Source organism: Mugil cephalus, chromosome 21 (genome assembly GCF_022458985.1).
Source record: "Mugil cephalus isolate CIBA_MC_2020 chromosome 21, CIBA_Mcephalus_1.1, whole genome shotgun sequence".
Taxonomy (NCBI): domain Eukaryota; kingdom Metazoa; phylum Chordata; class Actinopteri; order Mugiliformes; family Mugilidae; genus Mugil; species Mugil cephalus.
The window spans coordinates 475,994-500,577 of record NC_061790.1 but is presented as its reverse complement, the minus strand read 5'-3'; the positions used below and the strand labels follow the sequence as shown (position 1 = coordinate 500,577).

The 24,584-nt window shown below is 48.4% G+C and overlaps 2 protein-coding genes, 1 long non-coding RNA gene and 1 pseudogene across 4 annotated transcripts; 1 reads left to right on the top strand and 3 right to left on the bottom strand.

Annotated features, from left to right (window-relative positions):
* Window positions 1–683: 683 nt before the first annotated feature.
* Window positions 684–6,743, bottom strand: taf1b (TATA box binding protein (Tbp)-associated factor, RNA polymerase I, B). Of its 2 annotated transcripts, XM_047573511.1 has the most exons (15): window positions 6,579–6,741; window positions 5,702–5,800; window positions 5,361–5,448; window positions 5,180–5,277; window positions 4,997–5,104; window positions 4,779–4,833; window positions 4,542–4,713; window positions 4,299–4,398; window positions 3,395–3,542; window positions 2,605–2,779; window positions 2,469–2,506; window positions 2,168–2,255; window positions 1,700–1,770; window positions 1,395–1,623; window positions 684–965 (listed from the first exon to the last, which is right to left on the bottom strand). In XM_047573511.1, the coding sequence occupies exons 1-15, from the start codon at window positions 6,594–6,596 to the stop codon at window positions 704–706; spliced, it is 1,749 nt and encodes a 582-aa protein (XP_047429467.1). In that variant the 5' UTR covers window positions 6,597–6,741; the 3' UTR covers window positions 684–703. The 2 variants fall into 2 exon arrangements, with proteins under 2 accessions (XP_047429467.1, XP_047429468.1); XM_047573512.1 differs by lacking the exon at window positions 684–965 and having other exon boundaries at window positions 1,447–1,623; window positions 2,168–2,316; window positions 6,579–6,743.
* A 1,342-nt stretch (window positions 6,744–8,085) lies between these two features.
* adam17b (ADAM metallopeptidase domain 17b) lies at window positions 8,086–15,602 on the top strand. Its single transcript, XM_047573509.1, has 18 exons — window positions 8,086–8,427; window positions 9,458–9,590; window positions 9,728–9,861; window positions 9,941–10,029; window positions 10,129–10,309; window positions 10,473–10,603; window positions 10,917–11,003; window positions 11,096–11,206; window positions 11,402–11,546; window positions 11,803–11,894; window positions 12,060–12,212; window positions 12,983–13,182; window positions 13,314–13,417; window positions 13,498–13,632; window positions 13,760–13,890; window positions 13,988–14,155; window positions 14,297–14,353; window positions 14,870–15,602. The coding sequence occupies exons 1-18, from the start codon at window positions 8,328–8,330 to the stop codon at window positions 15,230–15,232; spliced, it is 2,514 nt and encodes an 837-aa protein (XP_047429465.1). The 5' UTR covers window positions 8,086–8,327; the 3' UTR covers window positions 15,233–15,602.
* A 336-nt stretch (window positions 15,603–15,938) lies between these two features.
* LOC124998911 lies at window positions 15,939–22,670 on the bottom strand (annotated as a pseudogene).
* Window positions 22,671–23,213: 543 nt separating this feature from the next.
* Window positions 23,214–24,484, bottom strand: LOC124998913. The gene is made up of 2 exons (XR_007111103.1): window positions 24,361–24,484; window positions 23,214–23,976 (listed from the first exon to the last, which is right to left on the bottom strand). It is a non-coding gene; the product is annotated as an uncharacterized LOC124998913 (long non-coding RNA).
* Window positions 24,485–24,584: the final 100 nt, after the last annotated feature.

Sequence of the window (24,584 nt, the reverse complement as noted above, 5' to 3'; positions counted from 1 at the left end):
TAGGAGGAGGAGGAGGAGGAGGAGAAGAGGAGGAGAAGGAAGGAGGAGGAGGAGGAGAAGAGGAGGAGAGGAGAAGGAGGAGGAGGAGGAGAAGAGGAGGAGGAGGAGGAGGAGGAGGAGGAAGGAGGAAGAGGAGGAGGAGGAGGAGGTGGTCATGTCCTGACGCTGAGGTTAACCAGCTGTCTGAGAGTCATCTGAGGACACGTCCCAGTGCACATGAACGCAGCGCGATGCTGCTTGCTGTCTTGTCGCCACGGCAACATGTCTCCAACCCCTCAGAGTTACCTAGCAACCGCCTCATAGGAGTTACCTAGCAACCGCCTCAGAAGAAAAGGCATCCGAGGTAACGGCTGGTTTAGTTCACAGGATCTGAGGTCAGTTCAGTTCATCTCATTTATTTAATTAGATTCTTTTGTTTTTATGATTGATGGTATTTTACTTTATTTCATCTGAATTCATTTAAATCTATTTTCTTTTTATTGTTTTATTTCTTTAATGCAAATTAATGTGTTTCTTTCTGTGTCGCTTTCATTTTTTGTTTCATTGATGTAATTTTTCATCTATTTAAATTAATTCAGTTCAGTAACGTATTAATTATTATCAGTGATGCGTTCAGGGTCACGCTGGAAAACTCCTCCTCCGTCCCCACGGATAAAAACAGCTGATCAGACACAAGACGTTTAATAAAGTTTTACATCTTTAATTATTCATCTGATTCACTTTCTGTCTGAGGACAAAGTTCTCGTCTCGTCCTCTTCGTCTTCGTCTCCGTCTCCGTCGTCCTCCTCCTCTTCAGGGCCGTGTCCCCGAACGTCCCACAGCCGAGGAGACGTCTCTCCACCCCCAGCACCTCCTCATAGAGACAGGACGGCTTCACGTCCAGGAGGAAGGAGAAAAGCTGCAGAAGCCAGACGAAGGAGTGAGGGAGCGACGCCTCCTCCTCCTTATAATGACTCCCACACGACCTGAGGAGGAGGAGGGGGAGGAGGAGGGGGAGGAGGAGGAGGAGGAGGAGGAAGAGGGGGAGGAGGGGGAGGAAGAAGAGGAGGAGGAAGAGGGGGAGGAGGAAGAAGAGGAGGAGGAGGAGGAAGAGGAGGAGGAAGAAGAGGAAGAGGGGGAGGAGGAAGAGGAGGAGGAAGAGGAGGAGGAAGAGGAGGGGGAGGAGGAGGAGGAAGAAGAGGAGGAGCAGGAGGAGGAAGAGGAGGAGGGGGAGGAGGAGGAGGAGGAAGAGGAGGAGCAGGAAGAGGAGGAGGGGGAAGAGGAAGAGGAGGAGGGGGAGGAGAGGAGATGAAGTCACCTGGTTCTGATTCGTTAGAGACGTGTGTCATGGGGGACGTGTGTAATAGGGGACGTGTGTCCCGGGGGACGCGTGTCCCGGGGGACGCGTGTCCTACCGCTCCTTGCAGGGACGCAGCGCCCGGTGCCAGTAGGAGGAGTTGGACGGAACCAGGACGTCTCGGTCTCGGGAGACGACTCCGTCCAGCTTCATGTGGTGGAGACTGGGACCGTCCGCTCCGTCCTCGTCCCCCCAGCGGAAAATGAAGCTGGACGGGCCGGCGTCCTGGATGTCCACGGGACACGAGGACAGTCTCTCAAAACAGGTCTGGACCTGGGCCGCGATCCCTGAGGACGCAGGTCAGAGGTTTAGGTTTCAGGTGATGGACGAAGACGAGGACGACACGAAGACACAGAGTCCTACTTTTCTTCTTCATGATCCAACACTTGTCCCCCTTCCGGAGGACGATGGGTTTCTGGGCCGTCCACTGTCTCCTGAGACACAGGACACAAATAAACCCGTCAGTCGACCCAACGTCTCAAACTTTATTTATTTAACTTTATTTAATTTATTCTCACTTTTCTTATTTAATTTCATTTAATTTATTCTCACTTTTCTTTATTTAACTTTATTTAATTTATTCTCACTTTTCTTATTTAATTTAATTTATTCTCACTTTTCTCTATTTAATTTAATTTAATTTATTCTCACTTTTCTTATTTAATTTCATTTAATTTATTCTCACTTTTCTTTACTTAATTTTATTAATTAATTTAATTAAATTTTTTCTCATTTATATATTTTTTTTTTTTCGTTTCATTAATATTAATTTAATTCATATTGAGTTGTGACGTCTCGTGTCCTCGGCAACCAGAGACGTCCCCGTCTCACCTGGCGACGTCCCGGCGCGTCCTCTGCTGAGCTCCAGCCAGAGCGGCCTGCAGCAGCCGGTACCACCTCCTCAGGCTGAACATGTGACCTGTGGGACCAGAGAAGACCCGTCGGGTCAGGACCAGGTTCAGGACCTGAGCGGTTTAATGCTGCCACACACCACAGAAGAAGAGGAGTCAGTTTAATGCTGCCACACACCACAGAAGAAGAGGAGTCAGTTTATTGCTGCCACACACCACAGAAGAAGAGGAGTCAGTTTAATGCTGCCACACACCACAGAAGAAGAGGAGTGGGCCTTTACCTGAGTCGTCATGGGAACCAGCTTCATTGGATAAATTCCTGAAAGACAGAAACAAAGGAGTCAGTGTCTGATGGGGGGGGGGGGCTACCACCGTGTGGTCGTCATGGTTACGGGGGGCTGTGGTCGTCATGATTACCACTCTGACTGGTCGTCCAGGCCAAACAGCAGCTTCATGGTGACCACGACGACGGCGGCGGTCTGGACCTCGTACTGGGGCAGAACGGGACGAGAACCAGGATCAAACGTGAGGAACGCTTCATCCGCCAAACCAGTGCGGTCCAGCAGGAGGCAGAACCAGGGGTGGAGCTGGTCTGGAACCAGAGGGGACACATCAGAGTCTGGTCCGGTCTGGTCTGGTCAGGTCTGGTCTGGTCAGGTCTGGTCTGGTCTGGTCCGGTCAGGTCCGGTCCGGTCTGGTCCTGTCTGGTCCAGTCCGGTCTAGTCCGGTCCGGTCCGGTCCGGTCTAGTCTAGTCAGGTCTGGTCCAGTCCGGTCTGGTCCGGTCTGGTCTAGTCTAGTCTAGTCTAGTCAGGTCTGGTCCAGTCCGGTCCGGTCCGGTCCGGTCTGGTCCGGTCTGGTCTGGTCTGGTCTGGTCCGGTCTGGTCCGGTCTAGTCCGGTGTAGTCTGGTCCGGTCTGGTCTGGTCCGGTCCGGTCTGGTCTGGTCTAGTCCGGTCCAGTCTGGTCTGGTCTGGTCCTGTCTGGTCTAGTCCGGTCTGGTCTGGTCTAGTCTGGTCTGGTTCGGTCTGGTCAGGTCCAGTCTGGTCTAGTCCGGTCCGGTCTGGTCCGGTCCGGTCTGGTCCGGTCCGGTCCGGTCTGGTCCGGTCCGGTCCGGTCCGGTCTGGTCTGGTCTAGTCTGGTCAGGTCCGGTCTGGTCCGGTCTGGTCCGGTCCGGTCGGGTCCGGTCTGGTCCGGTCCGGTCCGGGTACCTGGCAGGTTGGCCTCGGTGAGGTAGCGCAGGCTCAGCAGCTCCGGGTGGATCAGAGACCGGCGGCTGATTGGAGGAAAAGCAGGAAGCTGCATGGAGACGGCCAGAGACTGGGCGTCCCTGTGGACCGCACGGTGAGAGGGGACGGACTGGGGACACAAGACAAGCAGGTCAAACAGACTCCTCTAGACCAGACCCGGTTCCATGTGGTCTGGGTTCAGGAGGTCTAGGTTCTCATTGACCTCTAGACCAGACCCGGTTCAGACTGAGCCCCTGTTCGTGTCCATCAGCCTTATCACCAGGAATAATCCTGTAGTTTCACCGGTTCATGGTTCACCTGCTGCCCCCTAGTGGAGGAGGAGTCAGCTGGTCCAGAAGAACCAGGACCCAGGGTCTCAGCTGGTCCAGAAGAACCAGGACCCAGGGTCTCAGCAAGAACAGAGAATACAGTCAGCAATGAAAGAAAATAGAATAATAATGAAATAATAAAATAATAATAAAATAAAACAGAATAATAATAAAATAATAAAATAATAATAAAATAACAATAAAATAATAAAATAATAATAAAATAAAACAGAATAATAATAAAATAATAATAAAATAAAATAGAATAATAATAAAATAATAATAAAATAAAATAAAGTAAAATAAAATAGAATAAAACAAAACGAACAAAACAAAACAAAATAAAATAAAACAATAATAAAATAAAATAGAATAATAATAAAATAATAATAAAATAAAATAAAATAAATTAGAATAAAACAAAACAAAACAAAAAAAAAATAATAAAATAAAATAAAGTAAAATAACTAAATAAAACAAAATAAAATAAAATAAAGCAAAATAAAATAAAATAAAGGCACAGTGAATCACTGGTCTGGGGGACAACGTGGACTCACCTCCACTCTGAAGACCAGAGCGTCTTTATTGATCAGCTTCATCTCTTCAGGAAACTGCTGGTAGGCGTTGATGTACGGGACGTGGCCTCCCCTCACCAGCCTGAAACACACAGGGACCAGGTCTACGGGGGTCTACGGGGGTCCAGCTGGGACCAGGTCTACGGGGGTCCAGCTGGGACCAGGTCTACGGGGGTCTACGGGGGTCCAGCTGGGACCAGGTCTACGGGGGTCCATGGGTCTTACCTGAGCAGGTCGCTGAGCGTCAGCGCCTCGCGGCTCCAGACCAGGGCCAGGTGGATCAGAGCCAGGGTCTTCCTCATGGTCATCAGGCCCCGCCCCCTCCCACGGCCCCTCCTCTCCCGGGGGGTCAGCTGACTGCTGGCGTCCCCGGACTCCGACCAATCACTGCAGCTCTCTGGGTGGAAGGAGCCGTTTAGACCAGGACCTCAGAGCTCAGGCTCATTATTAATGCAGACGCACCTGAGATGGGACCGGACACCAGGGACTCGCTGTCCACGTCCGAGTCCTCGTCCCTCTGAGGACGACGGGACATTAAGACAGTGTCAAATAAAAAGTGAATAAATCAATCGATGGGTTTCAATTAAAATATAAGTGAACATACAGAATTTGAGGCATCAAAAGCTCCAATAGAGAAAATGAATCTGAATAAATAAATGAGAGTGTTTGCTGCAGCTCACGGCTCTGGACGCGGTCCTCGTCCCCGCGGACCTCGTCCCCGCGGTCCAGGTGTAGGCCTGCTGGCTCGTCTGCAGGTAGCGTCTCCACAGGGGACACAGCACGGCGTCCTGGGACAGAAGGACAAGGAGCCGTTTAGCACAGGGACGAGGAGCCGGAGCTAACGTCCTGTTTGGGGGCGGGACCTTGAAGTGGGCGTGGACTCCCAGCCTGAGGAGGGCGTCGGCCTGGTTCCTGAGGATCCACTGGAAACCTTCACACTGGGTCCACACCAGGCCCGGTTCTGGACACACAGCACCGAGACACGGTCAGCACCCGTTAGCGTGTCCCCACCTCACCGGCCAATCAGAGGCGGCGCTCACCCACCCGCCGCCTGGAGCCGCGCCCCTCGCACCACGGTGGAGATCCTGTTGGACCCGTGAAAGACGGTCGGGTCCACAACCTCCTTGGTCCTCTGAGGACGTTCAGACGCAACACAGGTCCACAACGATGAAGACAGACACAGCAGCGGAGCCTCTGTGTCCCTGTGTGTGTGTGTCCCTGTGTGTGTCCCTGTGTGTGTCCCCCTGTGTCCGTCCCTGTGTGTGTCTGTCCCTGTGTCCGTCCCTGTGTGTGTGTCCCCCTGTGTGTGTCCCTGTGTGTGTCCCTCTGTGTGTCCCCCTGTGTCCCTGTGTGTCCCCCTGTGTGTCCCCCTGTGTCCCCGTTACCTCGATGACGTTGTGGCAGGACCGGCAGTAGAAGCGTCCCTCGTCGGAGACGCCCCAGTCCACGGCCGAACACTGGCCGCAGGCTTCTCTGAAGCCGGACTGGAGGCAACACAACGTCTACTTTAATGTCTCTGTGGAGCTAAGCTAAGCTAAGCTAAGCTAAGCTAAGCTAACACTGTGAAGGACATGCCTATATTCCTAATAACACGTGTCCCTGTGGAAACCCGTGTTCTCTACGTCCCATGGACACATCTGGAGACAGAATGAGACACACAGGAGGGACAGCACTGGTCTCACAACCTTAGAAGCTTTTACAGCCAAGACTCCATTAACAAAAGAGGGATTTTAAGTGTCTGCACTTATTTGAAGTTATAAATGATTCCCAGAAACCAGAATAATCGTTTCACTTCTTCTTTGAGATCTTCTGGGACATTCGGCAAATAAACGGTGACTTATTATTGTTATTATGGATTTACATTAGTGTTGTTTCATTTTATTTGCTGAATAACGTTATAGTGTTATTATAATATTCCTTCTTGTTTATATTCTTATTAAATTCCGCGCTACTGTGAAATTTCCCATAAGCGGAATGAATAACGTTAAACAATGTCTTCTGACCTGAACATCCCGTCAATAAAAAAATAAAAGTTTGGGCTAAGACGTTTATTTGAGGTCAGTGAATATGCGCCGATTACTACATTTTCTGATGTTGATCCATACATCACTTGTTAAAATGAGCTTCGTAAAAGATTCACACTGAATTTTGTGTAAAATACGAGAAATCGCGTAAAGTGTGAACGGGGCCTGGGGTTAGCCCATTAGCTAACACAGGCTAGCCAGAGCAACTTTATCAGAGGTTAAAGTGGAACGGACTCACCGTGTGTTCCTCGTCCATTTTGGATGAGATTTTAGAAAATAATAAACTTTTAAAATAAGTTTCAAATTTAACCCACAGTACAACGCGACTGTTTGCGGGTTCTTCTTCTTCTACTTCGGCACCGACATCGTGTTGTTCTTCTTCTTTGTTGGTTTGTAACTGAAGGCTCTGTAGTCCTCTGCTGCCCCCACAGTCTGGAACGTGAACTACAACTACTTCTTCTCTGGACAAAAACATCTGTTCATTTATTGTCATTTTTACAGGTTAATTTCATCCACTTAAGGGACTTAAACTTGTTTTTTAATTAGTCTTTATTGTCACGGCCAAATAAATGAATAAACAAACAGACAAATGAATAAATTCCTGTCGTGTGTTCGCTGCTCCAGATGTTTCGGGTCAAAGCGGATTTGATGAGATCAGAGGTCGTAAATAAATAAATAATCCGCTCTTCTTACGTAAGATGGGAACAGGGGGTTTTAATTCTCTCTGTGTGTTTTTATTCCGGAGTTTTGACTTTTTAAATCACTTCACTTTTAACTCAGAGTCAAGCTGGAAGCAACACGAACCGGAAAAGAGGCAGGACTGTCAAAATAAAATATTTACGCAGCATTAAATCCTGACACATTACAAGGAATAAAATCTAAAATGAATTAAAACATTTCACAGGTTTTAATTTCTCTAAGGTGGCTGTGTTTATCTATTTATCGTTTATTGTTGTAAATATATTGTTTTTATTTATTTATGCTTTAGTTCTTAACAGTTTTTATTAATTTGTGTATTATTCCTTGTAGTATCCTTAGTTATTTATGTTAATTATTGATATTAATTATTAATATTAATTATTAGTATGTGGATTTACATATTAATTATTAATATGTTTATTAATACTGTTCATAGTTTATGTATTTTTATTCTTTTTATTTTTATTCTTTGTAAATCAAGCCATGGACGTATTATCTGTTTATTTGAATTTATTTGAAATCCTGACATAATTAAGTTATGGTAGGAAATAACTGTTGAATAATTGAGTAAATGAAATATTTATTTTAATTTTATTTAATGAAATATATTAGATTCAGATTATATCCACACGTGTGAAGTAACAAAAAATGATTCTATTATTATGACGTGAAAAGCTAAAAACAAAACAAAATCAGAAATAAGATGAATTTGTATTTAAACTGCAGTTATAGAAGAAATATGCCAATTAAGTTCAATCAGTTATTTCTTACCTGAGTGTTTTAATTATCACAGCTTCAAATCAATGTATGGGTTCATTGTTTATTTTAATAATTTGGGTTCATTTTCTTTTATTTAAAGTCAAATAAAGCATTTTTTTAATATATATCACTTCAGATTTTAAATTAATGTCATGTAATGTAATTGATTTTATGGAAATATAATGTAATTTGCTTGATTTTTTTCGTTCTCTCTCTTCCTGAATATTACGTTGACCCTGTGCTTTTATTATGAAGGCCGTCGGGCCTACTTCCGGCCTGCCTCCTCGGTTCTCGCCAGCTTTCCTAGCCGCTCTTGGGCTTCCTGGTTCGGGGCCGAAGAGGAGGTTTTCTTGCGCGTTTCCGGACCAAACAAATAGTTTCAGTTCAAATTAAAACCAACTTTAACTCCGGGCCAGAGAAATGCGACTTAAATCTGATGTTTTTATCTGAACGTTTGACTTTGTTCAGTTTCAAGCGTCGACCCTGAACCGAAGAGCGACCGACGCCGCCCGACATATCAGCCGCCGACATGAGGCCGGGGATCGGCCTCCTGACCCTGGTCTCCGGCCTCCTGACCCTGGTCTCCGGCCCCACGGAGGCGGCCGCCCACGGCGACGACCCGGAGCTCGGTGAGTTAAACCCGGTTCCAACTTACAGCGACAAGTTCAGGACGAGAGGGGGCGGAAAGTACGGAAAGTACGGAAAGTACGGAGGACCAGTGCTGCCAGAAAATACACAAATAAACTCACTGTTTATTCATCAATTATTTCCTAATAAAATATAAATAATTTAACAAAAACATGTGAACTGTCACTTATAAGGCTTCCTGTATAAATGTATGGAGGGAAAAAAAACAGAAAAAAATAAAATTCACCAACATTAAGTCAGAATATATCATTTAACAAGGTTTCGTATTTAGATGTTGTAGAATCACAAATCTTCATTGTCATCATGACACAACAGCAACAGAAAGAGCTCACACATAAATAACAACATGCATCAAAACACTGAATGTAGAACAATGTCAGAAAAACATTTATTATTCCTCTGTAGAGCAATAACTCAGAACACAGGCTCATCTCATTTATACTTGTACATATATATATATATATGTATATATACACATATATACATATATATATATATATATATATATATGTATATATATATATATATATACATATATATACATATATATATATACATATATATATATATATATGTATATATATATATATGTATATATATATGTGTGTATATATATATATATATATATATATATATACACACATATGTATATATATATATGTATATATATATATATATACATATATATATATATATATATATATATATACATATATACATATATATATATATATATGTATATATGTATATATATATATATATATATTTCCTATATCGTTTACATTCTCTTACTTGTTCTTAACACTGGTACTTGGGATCAATAAAGTGATTCTGATTATTTATCAGTTAGAATATTATGAAAAATGATGAATTCAGCTGTTTAACCTTCTCATATGAGTCTAAACTGTATTTCAGGACCAGTTCTCCCAGAAAATGCCGGTGATGAGTGATTTGCTGTTATGACACAGTGATAATAGTTGTATTTTACTAACCTCGTATTGTCCCGCTCAGCGTCTCTGGGCTCCATGTTGGACGACTTTGACGTCCTCCCACTGTCCAGGATCCAGACCCACTCGGTCCAGCGCCGCGACCTCCAGACCCCGACCCACGCGGAGAAGCTGCTGAGCTTCAGCGCCCTGCAGAGGTCAGACCCCGCCTCCGACCTCCGACCTCCGACCTCTGACCTCTGACCCTCTGACCCTCTGCTTAACAGCGCCCCCTGTCTGTCTCTGTCTCTGTCTCTGTCTCTGTCTCCGTCTCCGTCTCCGTCTCCGTCTGCAGGCAGTTCAGACTCTACCTGAGGACCAACGACCACCTGTTCACCCATGACTTCAGAGCCGTGGTCGTGGACGAGGACGGACGAGAGCGGCGCCACCCGGTGGACAGACACAGCTACTACACGGGACACGTCATCGGTACCGAGGACGAGACACAGAGACAAGAGACAAGAGAGAGTTAATGAAGATAATAAAAACAGTTTCTTTTCTCCTCCAGGGGAAGAAAACTCTCGTGTTCAGGCTCATCTGGACGAAGACGAGTTCTCAGCTCACATCCTGACACAGGAAGGAGAATACAACATAGAGGTAGAGGATGAAGAGGAGGACGATGATGATGATGATGATGATGATGATGATGATGATGATGATGTCCCCTGTCCCCTGTCCCCTGTCCCCTGTCCCCAGCCTCTGTGGAGGTTCTCCTCGGCGCCCCCCTCTGGTCGTCTCCTGATCTACCGCTCAGACCACATCAGGAACCTCAGTCGTCTCCACCAACCGTCCGTCTGTGGCTACGTGACCTCTGACCCCAGCAGGCTCCTCCCACACGGGGTCAGGGCGGCCATGTTGGAGGACCAGGACCAACAAGGTCAGTACATCACAAACTAGCTACATGCTAATACCGTTAGCATAGGTCTGTGGTAGTTTAACCCAGTTAATTAGCGGCTCTTCCTTCTCTCTGTGTCCCCCATCGTGTCCCCCATCGTGTCCTCCATCGTGTCCTCCATCGTGTCCTCCATCGTGTCCTCCAGAGTCCGTCCCCCGAGAGAGACGTCAGGTCCACGACCACAACAGGAACACGTGTCCTCTGCTGCTGGTGGCCGACCATCGCTTCTACAAACACATGGGCCGCGGGGAGGAGAGCACCACCCTCAGCTACCTGGTAACTCCACCCCCAACTCCACCCCCAACTCCACCCTCAGCTACCTGGTAACTCCACCCCCAACTCCACCCCCCCCCAACTCCACCCTCAGCTACCTGGTAACTCCACCCCCCCAACTCCACCCCCAACTCCACCCCCCCTCAACTCCACCCTCAGCTACCTGGTAACTCCACCCCCAACTCCACCCCCGACTCCACCCCCCAACTCCACCCCCCCAGCCCCACCCTCAGCTACCTGGTAACTCCACCCCCAACTCCACCCCCCAACTCCACCCTCAGCTACCTGGTAACCCCGCCCCCCCCATGTGTTCCAGATCGAGCTGATCGACCGTGTGGACGACATCTACAGAAACACATCGTGGGACGAGGAGTTCAGAGGCTACGGGGTCCAGATCCAGCAGGTCAGCTCCATTTCAAAATAAAACCAGCTCCTTCCTGCTCCACTTCCTGTCTGTCCTTTCAAAATAAAACCAGCTCCTTCCTGCTCCACCAGATCATCATTGAGAAGAGTCCGACCCCCGTCGCTCCAGGAAAGACTCACTTCAACATGAGAGGAAGTCCAGTGGACGGGAAAGACGTGTGGGACGTCAAGAAGCTGCTGGAGGTTTCTATCTATCTATCTATCTATCCATCCATCCATCCATCCATCCATCCATCCATCCATCCATCCATCCATCCATCCATCCATCCATCCATCCATCCATCCATCTATCTATCTATCTATCTATCTATCTATCTATCCATCCATCCATCCATCTATCTATCTGTCTATCTGTCCATCTTGTCTGTGTCCCTGCAGCAGTTCAGTGTGGACATTGCAGAGAAGGCGTCCAACGTGTGTCTGGCTCATCTCTTCACCTACCAGGACTTTGATGAGGGGACCCTGGGTCTGGCCTACGTCGCCCCGTCCAAACCCGACATCCCTGGAGGTCTCTGCTCCAAAGGTGAGTCCCCCTCCCCCTTGTTAGCCCTCATTAGCCCTCGTTAGCCCTCGTTAGCCCTTATTAGCCCTTATTAACCCTCGTTAGCCCTCGTTAGCCCTTTTTAGCCCTCATTAGCCCTCATTAGCCTTTGTTAGCCCTCATTAGCCTTTGTTAGCCCTCGTTAGCCTTTGTTAGCCCTCATTAGCCCTCGTTAGCCCTCATTAGCCTTTGTTAGCCCTCGTTAGCTTCCTCCTTTTAAACCGTGATCTCTCTGTAGCTTGTCCTTCGTCCGCTAACGAACACGGGTCCATCTACCTCAACACGGGCCTCACCAGCACCAAGAACTACGGCAAGACCATCCTGACCAAGGTCTGGACCCAGTCTGACACGTGACACCACAACCACACACTATTAACATCAGGGGGAGGGGTCTGCTAAAGGGGGCGGGGTCCTGGTCTAGACACTTCAGGGGGGGGCAGGTCCCGGGTGGTTGAGTTTGAACCTCTAGACTGAAACAGAACTTCCTGTTGACAGGAAGCAGATCTGGTGACGACTCATGAGCTCGGACATAACTTCGGGGCGGAGCACGACCCCGACAACGTCCCGTACTGCGCCCCCCGAGAGGACCAGGGGGGCAAGTACGTCATGTACCCCATCGCTGTCAGCGGAGACCACGTCAACAACAAGGTGCTGCTGCAGCCCACAGCCTAGCATGCTACGCTATATGCTAAGATACATGCTAACATACAGTCTGAGAACATACAGGAATGTATGCTAAGATACATGCTAGGATACATGCTAGGATACATGCTAAGATACATGCTGAGAACATACAGGAATATATGCTAAGATACATGCTAGGATACATGCTAACATACATGCTGAGATAGGTGCTAAGATACATGCTAGGATACATGCTAGGATACAGGCTAGGATACATGCTGAGATACACGCTAAGATACATGCTAGGATACAGGCTAGGATACATGCTAACATACATGCTGAGAACATACAGGGATGTATGCTAGGATACATGCTAGGATACATGCTGAGATACACGCTAAGATACATGCTAGGATACATGCTAACATACATGCTGAGAACATACAGGAATATATGCTAAGATACATGCTAGGATACAGGGATATATGCTAAGATACATGCTAGGATACATGCTAGCATACATGCTGAGAACATACAGGAATATATGCTAAGATACATGCTAGGATACATGCTAACATATATGCTGAGAACATACAGGAATATATGCTAAGATACATGCTAGGATACATGCTAACATACATGCTGAGATACGCTCTAAGATACATGCTAAGATACATGATAGGAACGTTCATATATCCTACAACCTAGCATGTATCTTAGCATGTATCTTAGCACATGTGAAAGGATAGGACAGATGAAGCTAACCTGTCCCCTGTCCCCTGTCCCGTGTCCAGCTGTTCTCCAGCTGCAGCAGGCGGTCCATCGTGAAGCGTCTCCGGTCCAAAGCTCCGTCCTGCTTCAGGATGAGGAACAGCAACGTGTGTGGGAACTCGGGGGTGGAGCCTGGGGAGGAGTGCGACCCCGGACTCATGAACCTCAGCTCAGACCCCTGCTGCACCTCCGACTGCAGACTGAGACCAGGGGCCCAGTGCAGGTCAGACCACACCCGTCCCCTCTTCTGTCCGTCCCCTCTTCTGTCCGTCCCCTGTCTCACGTCCTGTCTCACGTCCTGTCCCTGTGTCCCTGTGTCTCTGTGTCCCTGTGTCCCTGTGTCCCTGTGTCCAGTGACAGGAACAGTGCGTGCTGTAAAGGTTGCCAGTTTGAGTCCAAAGGTGAAGTGTGTCAGGAGCCCATCGATGCCACATGTAAAGGACACTCGTACTGCACAGGTACGTCCCAACGTCCCAACGTCCCAGCCTGACCAGAGACCAGAGACCAGAGACCAGACCAGTTCTCTGTGTGTTGACAGGAAACAGCAGTGAGTGTCCCCCCCCCGAAAACGCTGCTGATAAGACGCAGTGTTTGGACAACGGAGAGTGTCTCAATGGAGAGTGTGTCCCCTTCTGTCAGGCCGTCCTCAACCTGCAGCCGTGCGCCTGCAACGGTATCTCCCCCCACATCCCCCCCACACATCCCCCCCACATACACACACACACCCTCATATCCCCCCCCCCCCCCCCCACTGACCGTAAACGGTAATTATAACGATAAGTTATTTCTTTTTTACCCAGAAACCAACTCCTCCTGTAAAGTCTGTTGCCGTAGCAACAGCGGCGTCTGCGCTCCCTACCAGGACGACGGTGGACACTTCGTCTTCCTGAGGAAAGGGAAACCCTGCACCGTGGGCTTCTGTGACGGAGCGGTGAGATGCACCTCCAGTCACCCCGTCCCCCGCCCCCGTCCTGTCTCCTGACTCCTGTCCTCTGTCCTCTGTCCTCTGTCCTCTGTCCCGTCTGCAGGGGAAGTGCATGAAGCAGGTCCAGGACGTGGTGGAGCGTCTCTGGGACTTCATCGACAAACTGGACATCAACACGTTTGGGAAGTTCCTGGCTGACAACATCGTGGGATCAGTGGTGGCCTTCTCACTCCTCTTCTGGGTCCCCTTCAGCATCCTGGTCCACTGCGTGGTGAGACGCTGTCCCCCGTCTGTCCCCCGTCTGTCCCTCGTCTGTCCCTCGTCTGTCCCCCGTCTGTCCCCTGTCTGTCCCCCGTCTGTCCCCCGTCTGTCCCCTGAGACCTTCAGTGTCTAAAGATCTTTGTTGTTTCAGGACAAGAAGCTTGATCAACAGTACGAGCAGACGACAAAGTCTCTGTTCTTCCCCAGCGTGAGTTCAACTCACTCATTCACTCATTCATTCATCCGTTCACTCATTCATTCATTCATTCACTCATTCATTCACTCATTCATTCATCCATTCACTCATTCATTCACTCATTCACTCATTCATTCGTTCATTCATCCATTCATTCACTCAGTCACTCATCCTTTCACTCATTCATCCATTCACTTATTCATTCATCCTTTCACTCATTCATTCAGTCATTCACTCACTCATTCATCCATTCACTCATTCATCCATTCATTCGTTCATTCATCCATTCATTCGTTCATTCATTTACTGGTTCATTCATCCATTCATCCATCCATTCGTTCACTCACTCATTCATTCACTCATTCACTCATTCATCCATTCACTCATTCATCTATTCATTCGTTCATTCATTTACTGGTTCATTCATCCATCCATTCGTTCACTCACTCATTCATTCATTCGTTCGTTCACTCACTCATTCATTCATTCGTTCATTCGTCCATTCATGTTTCCACTCTGTTTTCCCAGAATGCCGAGCTCCTGAGCAGCCTGGACTCTGCATCCGTTCGTATCTTCAAGCCTCCAAGCTTTGGCCCCGCCCCTCCCCGGCTGCCGCCCGCCGGCCCCCAGCAGACCAGCACCCCCCCAGGCCACACCCCCCCGCCGCTGGACACCATCCACGAGGACCCCAGCCTGGACGAGGACGCCCTGGAGGAGGCGTTCGGGCGTCCAGCGGCGGGGGGGGCGAGGCCGGCGGCGGCGGGGGGGGCGGGGCGGCGGCGTTCCTTCGAGGACCTGACGGAGAAGAGCGCGGCGAGTCGCAGCGACAAGGCCAAACTGTTCCGGCTGCAGCGGCAGCATCAGGTGGACACCAAGGAGACGCAGTGCTGAGACGTCTCCATGGCAACAGAGACACGCCCACTCAGGCAGGGTGGTCGAATCAGACTTCACCAGCAACCAGAGAAGAAGAAGAGGAGACGGGAATCAAACCCGACGCTGTTGGTGCTTTGCTGCGGGTTCTAGTCCAGAAGCTTTTATATTTTATACGTTACGTCCCATAAATAAATAAATGAATCCAGAACTTTAAAGGTTTAAATCTGACTTTAACGGATTTATGAGCTCCACGTTGTTCTGTTTAAAACGACAATCACCTCTTTTTCTTCTTCTGTGGTATTTTTCAGTATTTCATGTTTCTATGGAGACGCTACGTAAGAAAACGTGTGGTGAGAAACAAAAATAAAGTTTGTGTTTTTTAAAAGAATTCCCAAACTTTCTCTCATGTTTTATTTTTTGTCTCTTACGTCTGTCATGCTAACACGCTAGCATGCTAACATCCAGGAAATGTAAATCTGGAGTCTGATCCTGAAGGGCCAATCAGAACGTTTGGGGGACGGGGCTTAATGTGTTAATGGTCAGATGTCATGTGAGTAGTTCACACGGCTCTGATTGGCTGATTCTCCTAATTATGACTTAATATTAAATACTTCAAGACAAAACCAGGAACTTCTCAATATCTCATCCGTGCTTAAAAAATAGATCTAGAATTTTAATATTTTAATACTCAGAGTAAATGAGTGAATTTTACACCGATGATAAATCAGAATCAACAAATGTTTATTTTTATACATAAGTAAAAAAACTAAATCAACACGTTGCCGTGACAACAGATTTATAACAAAATCAGCAGAAAAGTGCCGCTGGTGGGCGTGGTCAGTCCATGGGGGGAGGAGGCGTGGCCTATGAGAAGGCGGGGTTAAGGGCATCATGGAGTCGATGGACGGCAACTTCAATCATTTCCCTCAAAGTCTCGTCATCGTCACAAGTCACCGTCTGCAACACAAAGGTCAGAGGTCACAGGTCAGAGGTCACACTAGCCGCTAGCTCCGCCCACCACGCCACACTCACCCGTGTCTCCGGGTCCACGGACGCCGTGACTCCGTCCACCGTCACACTCAGGCTCTTGTTGTCTTTGAAATTCACGCATTCATCCCCGAACATGTCGCTGCAACGAAAACCATGATTTAAGAAAGAGACTCCGCCCACCCAGGAGGCCCCGCCCACTATGGCCCCTCCCCTGACTCACTGCAGCATGAACTCCAGACGCTCCAGGAACACGTCCATGTCCAGCGTCTCCTTCCGACCTTCCGCCACTGCAAGAAACAAACAAACCACCGTTACGACTCCGTGGGTCATTGAACGTCTCGTGCGTGACGTCATGGTGCGTTTACTGACACTTCTGGGAGTTGGGGTTGGACTGGACCTCCAGCACCACGGTGGTGACGGCGTCGGCGTACATGTCGTTGAGGGGGCTGGAGATCCACTGAGGAGCAAGAAGAAGAAGAGACGTTACGAGACGTTTAAAGAATCAGGAGTCTGGACGAACGCGAGGCTCTGACCTCCAGCTGCACCATCCCGGCTTCGTGCACCAGAGTGATGCTCTTAAAGATCTTCACCGTGATCTTCTCCGCCGGCTCCACCTGCTCCACGTCACCTGGCAACGCAGGGCGGACATCTTGGTTTACATTTCCAGGAAGTAGTGGCGACGTAAATGTTCATAAATAGCAAGGTTAACGAGAGATTAGCCTAGCCTCTTTATAGCTGCTAACATTTAGCTTAGCATGCTAGACTCTTAGCCTAGCATGCTAGCAGGGTTAGACTCTTAGCCTAGCATGCTAGCAATGTTAGCCCTTATAGCTGCTGACATTTAGCCTAACACGTTAGCAAGGTTAGCCTATACTTTTAGCTTAGCATCATAGCTTGGTTAGATGACTTTTAGTCTGTCATGCTAGCAGGGGCCGTCTAGTGGGTCTAGGTGGGTGTAGGTGAGGTCAGGTGGGTCTTACCTGTCAGACTACGTAGCTGACTGACCAGTAGAGAGATGGGTCCAGAGAAGGGGATGGCCTGAGTCTGAGTCACTGTTCCCATCGACAGGTCTGTGTAGTCTGAAGGACAGAGGACAGGAGTCAGGAAACAACCAGGGAACCTGAACGCACCACAGGGATGAGTGGTTACTGACTGGAGAGGTCGGAGGGCGTCAGGATGTGGTAGTTGAAGTTCCTCTTGACCAGGATCCCTGAGATCCTCTGACCCTGAACACACTTCCTGTCGGCCATCGAGCCCATCACCTGAAGCAGAGCATGCTGGGAGTTAACAGACGGCCCGCCACGCTACCAGACCTGGACCTGGACCAGGACCTGGACCTGGACCTGGACCTGGACCCACCTTTGCCAGTTTCTCTCCTCTGAAGTTGAGTGTGACGGCCTCTGTGTTTCGGGGGTTGTGGACCTCGATATGGACCTCGTCGTTGTCTTCATACTCTCGGATCAGCGCCGCCTTCAGTCGGGCCATTTCATTCTGCTCCCCATGGACCAGGATCTGACAAGAGGCCCGGAGCGGTTAGCACTGAGTTAGCACGGAAGTAGGAGTGAGTTAGCATTGACTTAGCATAGACTTAGCATTGAGTTAGCACTGAGATAGCATTGAGTTAGTACTGAGTGAGCATTGAGCTAGCACTGAGGTAGCAGGTAAGTTACCACTGAGTTAGCATTGAGTTAGCATTGGGCTAGCGGTGGGCTAGCAGTGAGGTAGCACTGAGTTAGCAGTGAGTTAGCATTGAGTTAGCAGTAGGCTAGCAGTGAGGTAGCATTCAGTTAGTACTGAGTTAGCACTGAAGTAGCAGTGAGTTAGTACTGAGGTAGCATTGAGGTAGCATTGAGTTAGCGGTGGGCTTGCAGTGAGTTAGCATTGAGTTAGCACTGAGATAGCAGTGAGTTAGCATTGAGTTAGCACTGAGATAGCAGTGAGTTAGCATTGAGTTAGCATTGAGTTAGCAGTGGGCTAGCAGTGAGGTAGCATTGAGTTAGCGGTGGGGTAGCAGTGGGCTAGCAGTGAGTTAGCGTTGAGTTAGCAGTGGGCTAGCAGTGAGTTAGTACTGAGGTAGCATTGAGTTAGCACTGAGTTAGCAGTAGGCTAGCAGTGAAGTAGCATTGAGTTAGCAGTGGGCTAGCAGTGAGGTAGCATTGAGTTAGCAGTGGGGTAGCATTGAGTTAGCAGTGGGCTAGCAGTGGGCTAGCAGTGAGTTAGTACTGAGGTAGCATTGAGTTAGCACTGAGTTAGCAGTAGGCTAGCAGTGAAGTAGCATTGAGTTAGCAGTAGGCTAGCAGTGAGGTAGCATTGAGTTAGCAGTGGGGTAGCATTGAGTTAGCAGTGGGGTAGCATTGAGTTAGCAGTAGGCTAGCAGTGGGCTAGCATTGAGTTAGCAGTGGGCTAGCAGTGGGCTAGCAGTGAGTTAGCAGTAGGCTAGCAGTGAGTTAGCAGTGAGTTAGCATTGAGTTAGCGGTAGGTTAGCAGTGAGTTAGCATTGAGTTAGCAGTAGGCTAGCGGTGAGGTAGCATTGAGTTAGCAGTGAGTTAGCAGTGGGCTTGCAGTGAGTAAGCATTGAGTTAGCAGTAGGCTAGCGGTGAGGTAGCATTGAGTTAGCAGTGGGGTAGCATTGAGTTAGCAGTGAGTTAGCGTTGAGTTAGCAGTGAGTTAGCAGTAGGCTAGCAGTGGGCTAGCGGCGTGTACCACGTGAGGAGGTTTGAGGGCTCTGATGAACTCGCTGGTCTGCTGGTAGTCAGTGTGAGCAGAGAAGGAGATGTAGTCCACAGACATCTTCAGAGGAAGCTTCTGACCAGACATGGTGGAGATCTCATCAGGCTCCGTCATGATGTGCTGGGGGGACAGGGGGGGACAGGGGTGAGGGAGGGAGGAAGAAAGAAAGAAAGAAAGCTGGATCCAACATGGCGCCGGGGGCGGAGCCTACCTTGGCCAGTGTCCCCTCTACACAGTAGCCTGCGATGATGACGCCGTTCCTCTTGTCCGTGCACCAGCTCTCAAACAGCTCCCTGGACAAACCGCTCTGCATCATCCCCGGAGACGCCATCACCACGCTGGGCCCGATGTCATCGAAGTGGTCCATGCTCTGGAACCGGACAGGGGACACGTCAGCTCGTCCCCGCCAGACTGGACTGGTCCTACCAGCAGACGTCCTACAGCCAGGACCTCTGCTGGTAGGACGTCCCACTGACCAGACACGGTGCTGGTCCTGGTTTTAGGACGTCCCCTACGGAGTGTGTCCCTGACCTTGAGGTTGCTGATGTGCTTGAAGACGAAGGGGTTGTTGATGTTGATGGCTTTGCGGATCTTGTCGTTCATGGCGTTGATGTAGGTCTGGTAGACCGCCATGCACTTCCTGGCCAGGGACGAGGCGTAGTAGATGGGGATGTCATGGAGCTCTGGGTGGTTCTGCCAGTACTCGTCTGGGTCACACAAGAGAGACCACTTAAACCCCCCAGACCCCTCAGACCCCCTACAGCCCCTCAGACCCCCCAGACCCCTCAGACCCCTCAGACCCCCCGGACCCCTCAGACCGGACTCACCCAGGATGAGGAGCAGCTCCTGGGCCCGGCCCAGAGCGAACACAGGGATGAGGCATCGACCTTCTCTGTTGACGATGTCGTGGACCGTGTTGCAGAACCGGGCCTCCCTCTCCTCCCTCTTCTCGTGGATGTGGGTCCCGTACGTGGACTCCTGGTGAAAACAAAGGGGGCGTCAGAGCAACGGAACCAAAACCGAGGCAGCATCTGTCCGGACGGTTCCTGACGTACCGTGATGAGGATGTCTGGCTTCACGCTGGGGATCTCCGCCGCCATCAGGTGACGGTCCTCCTGCCGGGAGAAGTCTCCGGTGTACAACAGCTGATCGGAGACGGAGACGGAGACGGGTCAGATCATCGACTACGCTCTACTTCCTGGTTCCATCCAGCTCTACTTCCTGGTTCCATCCAGCTCTACTTCCTGGTTCTATTCAGCTCTACTTCCTGGTTCCATCCAGCTCTACTTCCTGGTTCTATTCAGCTCTACTTCCTGGCTTAGCTCTACTTCCTGGTTCCATCCAGCTCTACTTCCTGGTTCCATCCAGCTCTACTTCCTGGTTCTATTCAGCTCTACTTCCTGGTTCCATCCAGCTCTACTTCCTAGTTCCTGGTTCAGTTCTACTTCCTGGCTTAACTCTACTTCCTGGTTCCATCCAGCTCTACTTCCTGGCTTAACTCTACTTCCTGGTTCCATCCAGCTCTACTTCCTGGTTCAGCTCTACTTCCTGGTTCCATCCAGCTCTACTTCCTGGTTCCATCCAGCTCTACTTCCTGGTTCAGCTCTACTTCCTGGTTTAACTCTACCTCCAGGTTCTATTTAGCTCTACTTCCTGGCTTAACTCAACTTCCTGGTTCAGCTTTACTTCCTGGTTCCATCCAGCTCTACTTCCTAGTTCTATTCAGCTCTACTTCCTGGTTCAGCTCTACTTCCTGGCTTAACTCTACTTCCTAGTTCTATTCAGCTCAACTTCCTGGTTCCTGGTTCAGTTCTACTTCCTGGTTCCTGGTTCAGTTCTACTTCCTGGCTTAACTCTACTTCCTGGTTCAGCTCTACTTCCTGGTTTCATCCAACTCTACTTCATGATTCAGCTCTACTTCCTGGTTTAACTGTACCTCCAGGTTCTATTTAGCTCTACTTCCTGGTTTCATCAAGGTCTACATCCTGGTTCCTGGTTTTCTGGTTTAGCTCAACTTCTCTGTTCCATTTAGCTCTACTTCCTGGTTCCTCCTGGTTCAACCTAGTTCTACTTCCTGGTTCCATTTAGCTCTACTTCCTGTTGAAACTGACCTTGACGCCAGCGATCTCGATCATGAACATGGCGGCGCCGAGGACGTGTCCTGCGTGGTAACACCAGAACTTGATGCCGTCACACACACACAGGTCCGTTCCCTTAAATCTGTCCTCCACCACTCAGGTCCGTCTCCTTAAACCTGTTCCCCACACACACAGGTCCGTCCCTTAAACCTGTCCCCTACACACAGGTCCGTCCCTTAAACCTGTCCCCACACACAGGTCCGTCTCTTAAACCTGTCCCCACACACACACAGGTCCGTCCCTTAAACCTGTCCCCACACACACAGGTCCGTCCCTTAAACCTGTCCCCACACACAGGTCCGTCCCTTAAACCTGTCCCCACACACACAGGTCCGTCCCTTAAACCTGTCCCCACACACACAGGTCCGACCCTTAAACCTGTCCCCACACACAGGTCCGACCCTTAAACCTGTCCCCACACACACAGGTCCGTCCCTTAAACCTGTCCCCACACACAGGTCCGTCCCTTAAACCTGTCCCCGCACACAGGTCCGACCCTTAAACCTGTCCCCGCACACAGGTCTGTCCCTTAAACCTGTCCCCACCTGACTTTGACGTAGTCCGACAGCAGCCAGCGGTAGATGGCCTTGGAGGCGTGAGTCATGAAGGTCCGACCCTTGAAGCTCGTCTTCTGGAGGAACCAGGGGAGAGCTCCACAATGGTCCAGGTGGAAGCTGGAGGAGGAGGAGGAGGAGGAGGAGGAGGGGGTTAACCAGGCGCAGGAGGAGGAAGAGGAGAAGGAGGAACTGGGGACTCACTGGCTGATGAGCAGCAGGTCTATCTCCGCCGGGTCGATCAGGTCGATGTAGGGCAGCGCGTCCATCCCCTCCAGACCAGGATGGATCCCACAGTCCAGCTACAACACAAACAAACACGTTTCTAGTGCGACTCTAACGTCTAACAGCTGATGTGAAGGAGGACGCTCAGTCACCATGATCTTCCGTCCCTTGAACTCCAAGATGATGCAGGACCGTCCCACCTCCTGACCGGCTCCTCTGAACACAGACACTCAGTCAAACTTTCAAAATTCAACATTTCTTCACGGTCAGTTCCCTGAATGTTCACGGCGTACAGAGATAAAAACATATGGATATATACAACAGTGTAATCACCATCACCTGGCTCTAATAATAACTCATAAATACATGTGAACCCTCCATGAACGTACAACAAACTCAGTCACATGAATTATGGGTGTAAAGCTACTTGAATTCATTTACAACCGAACTAAATAAAAGTTATTTGATGCCGAATTGAAAAGCCCCTCCCGAGGACTAACTAGAAGTATTGAACCTGCGTATATAGTTCTGCCTTTTCGTCTATTTATAAACGACATTTCATAATTAGGTGATTTGTATATGGAGTTCTGTTGCCGGAGCAGCTGCGCGGTTCTAAGCGGTGAAACAAGCCGAGCTTAGTGAACTCACAGCGGGCGGATGAGCAGCTGGTCGCTCTCCTCCGCTGGAACCGCCGCCTCTGGTTTACGTTTGGCCGCCATGGTCGCTTTAAAACCGGAGAAACTTTAACGAGCAAACTGACTCATAGCTCCGTTAGCTCCGTTAGCTCACTGCTCCGCGCTGAGACACAAGTTCCTCCGTTTCCGGTTTCCGGCTGAAATCGTTCCGTGTAGAAACACGAGTCGGAAGTTGTGGTTCAACCTGTTCCTTTTTTTTATTAAAAATTTTAACTGACTCAGTTAAACCAATATAACTAATAAAAATAAATCGAATTTAACACAGTTTAACTATTTCAACAACAAAAACCTTTCTTTTTAATTTATCTAAAAAGCTTAAAGTATAGGCTAACCCTGCTAACACGTTATTTGCTTAAAGGAACTCAAATCTCTTTTTTTTGCCTGTTTTTTGGTAAAAAATCATGACCTGGATGACTGAGAACCTTAACAGACACTTTTGACTTGTTTAATTATGAATGAACACGTGTCACTGGAGTACAGGTTGGAAGGTAGAACAGTAAACAGAAAGATAAAGAAAAACAAGAATAAAAACGAGAAAGAAAGAATAATTACAAACAGAAACAAAGGGGAAAAAATGAGGGAAACTAGAAATAACCTCAAAAAATAAAACGGAGGAAAAATAAGACAATATCAAAAAATAAGAGAAAACTACGACAGAAAAAACGTGTGACGTGTCGTTTGAGTATTTTATTTTTCATATGAATATTTTTGTCATGAACACATTTTATAAATTAAACACTGATTCTGTGACACGTTTCATTTTATTACTGGTTTTTATTATTTTTAGTTTTCAATCACAAAAAGAAAGAAAAAGAAAAGTCATTTATTCATTTATTTATTAAACGTTGTTGGATTTTTTTTATCTTCTCATTTGAAGCATCGTCTGAATTCATCCTGATACATGAACAAAATAAAATGAAACAAAACATAAAATAAAGTAAAAACAGCTGAAAGCAGGAGAGAAGGATGAAGAAATACTGGTCGACTGACAGAAAAAGTTTTCGTTAGACAGCATCAGTTTGGAGCCTGGAGGGAAAAAATAAACTAAATAAATAGAAGAAGATGAAGAGGAAGAAGAACGACAAGAAACAAGGAAGTAAAATGACTAAAAAACACGATCTGAGGTGTCTTTAATAACCTGATCTCCCACCAACAGGTTTAATGAATGAAAATCTCACGTCTGACCTGAAACAAAACGGTAACAGCATGTGGCAAAAGTATGTGGACGAATCTTCCCTTTATTTATTTATTTATTTACTGGGGCTGTGCTCCGGGTGTCCACATACTTTTCTCCAGAGATCAGCTGATGTCATGGCGTCAGCGTTTAAATAAAGTTGTGTTGGACGGAGACGACGTCACTCGGTGATGAAGTGGACGAAGGTGACGGGGAAGGCCCCGCGCCGGCTCGGCTCGCCCTCAACGTAACCCACCTGAAACACACGAGACGCAGACGTGAGGACACGGTGTCCAACGGACGGCCCGAGGGACAAAAGCCGTCCGCCAGAGGCTCTGACCGGGGCCACAGCGGCGTGAAAATGACGCTTTTATTTGGAGACAAACTCTTAATACTTAAACTTTAGACATTTAGACATTTTAGACATTTCACGTGGATATTTAGTCTTTTTAAAGGACATTTTATTAAATGTTAACATTCTCCTAATTTCCTTGTTCTTATTTGCACTAAAACTAATGGAACACGTCTGGAGCTGAACTAAAAAGAGTTTAAGACTTGACTAAATGTAATTTAGACATTTTAGCTCGGACGCCGGGGGCGGGGCTTAATATGGCCTGGGGGCGGGGCTTCATTCACTTACCCACCACTCGCTGTCCTCCTCCCCCTCCACAACGATCACCTCCCCCTCCTTGAAGGTCAGCTCGTCTGGATTATCAGCTGAACAGTTGTAGATGGCCTTCACCCTCTGAGGCTTCGCTCAAGCACGGCCGGTCACCAAGTCCACCGAAAACACTCAATTAACAGGCACGGTCCAGGTCCAGCCAGAAAAACCTAGCCGCAACGGTCACCGAGTCCAGCCAGAAA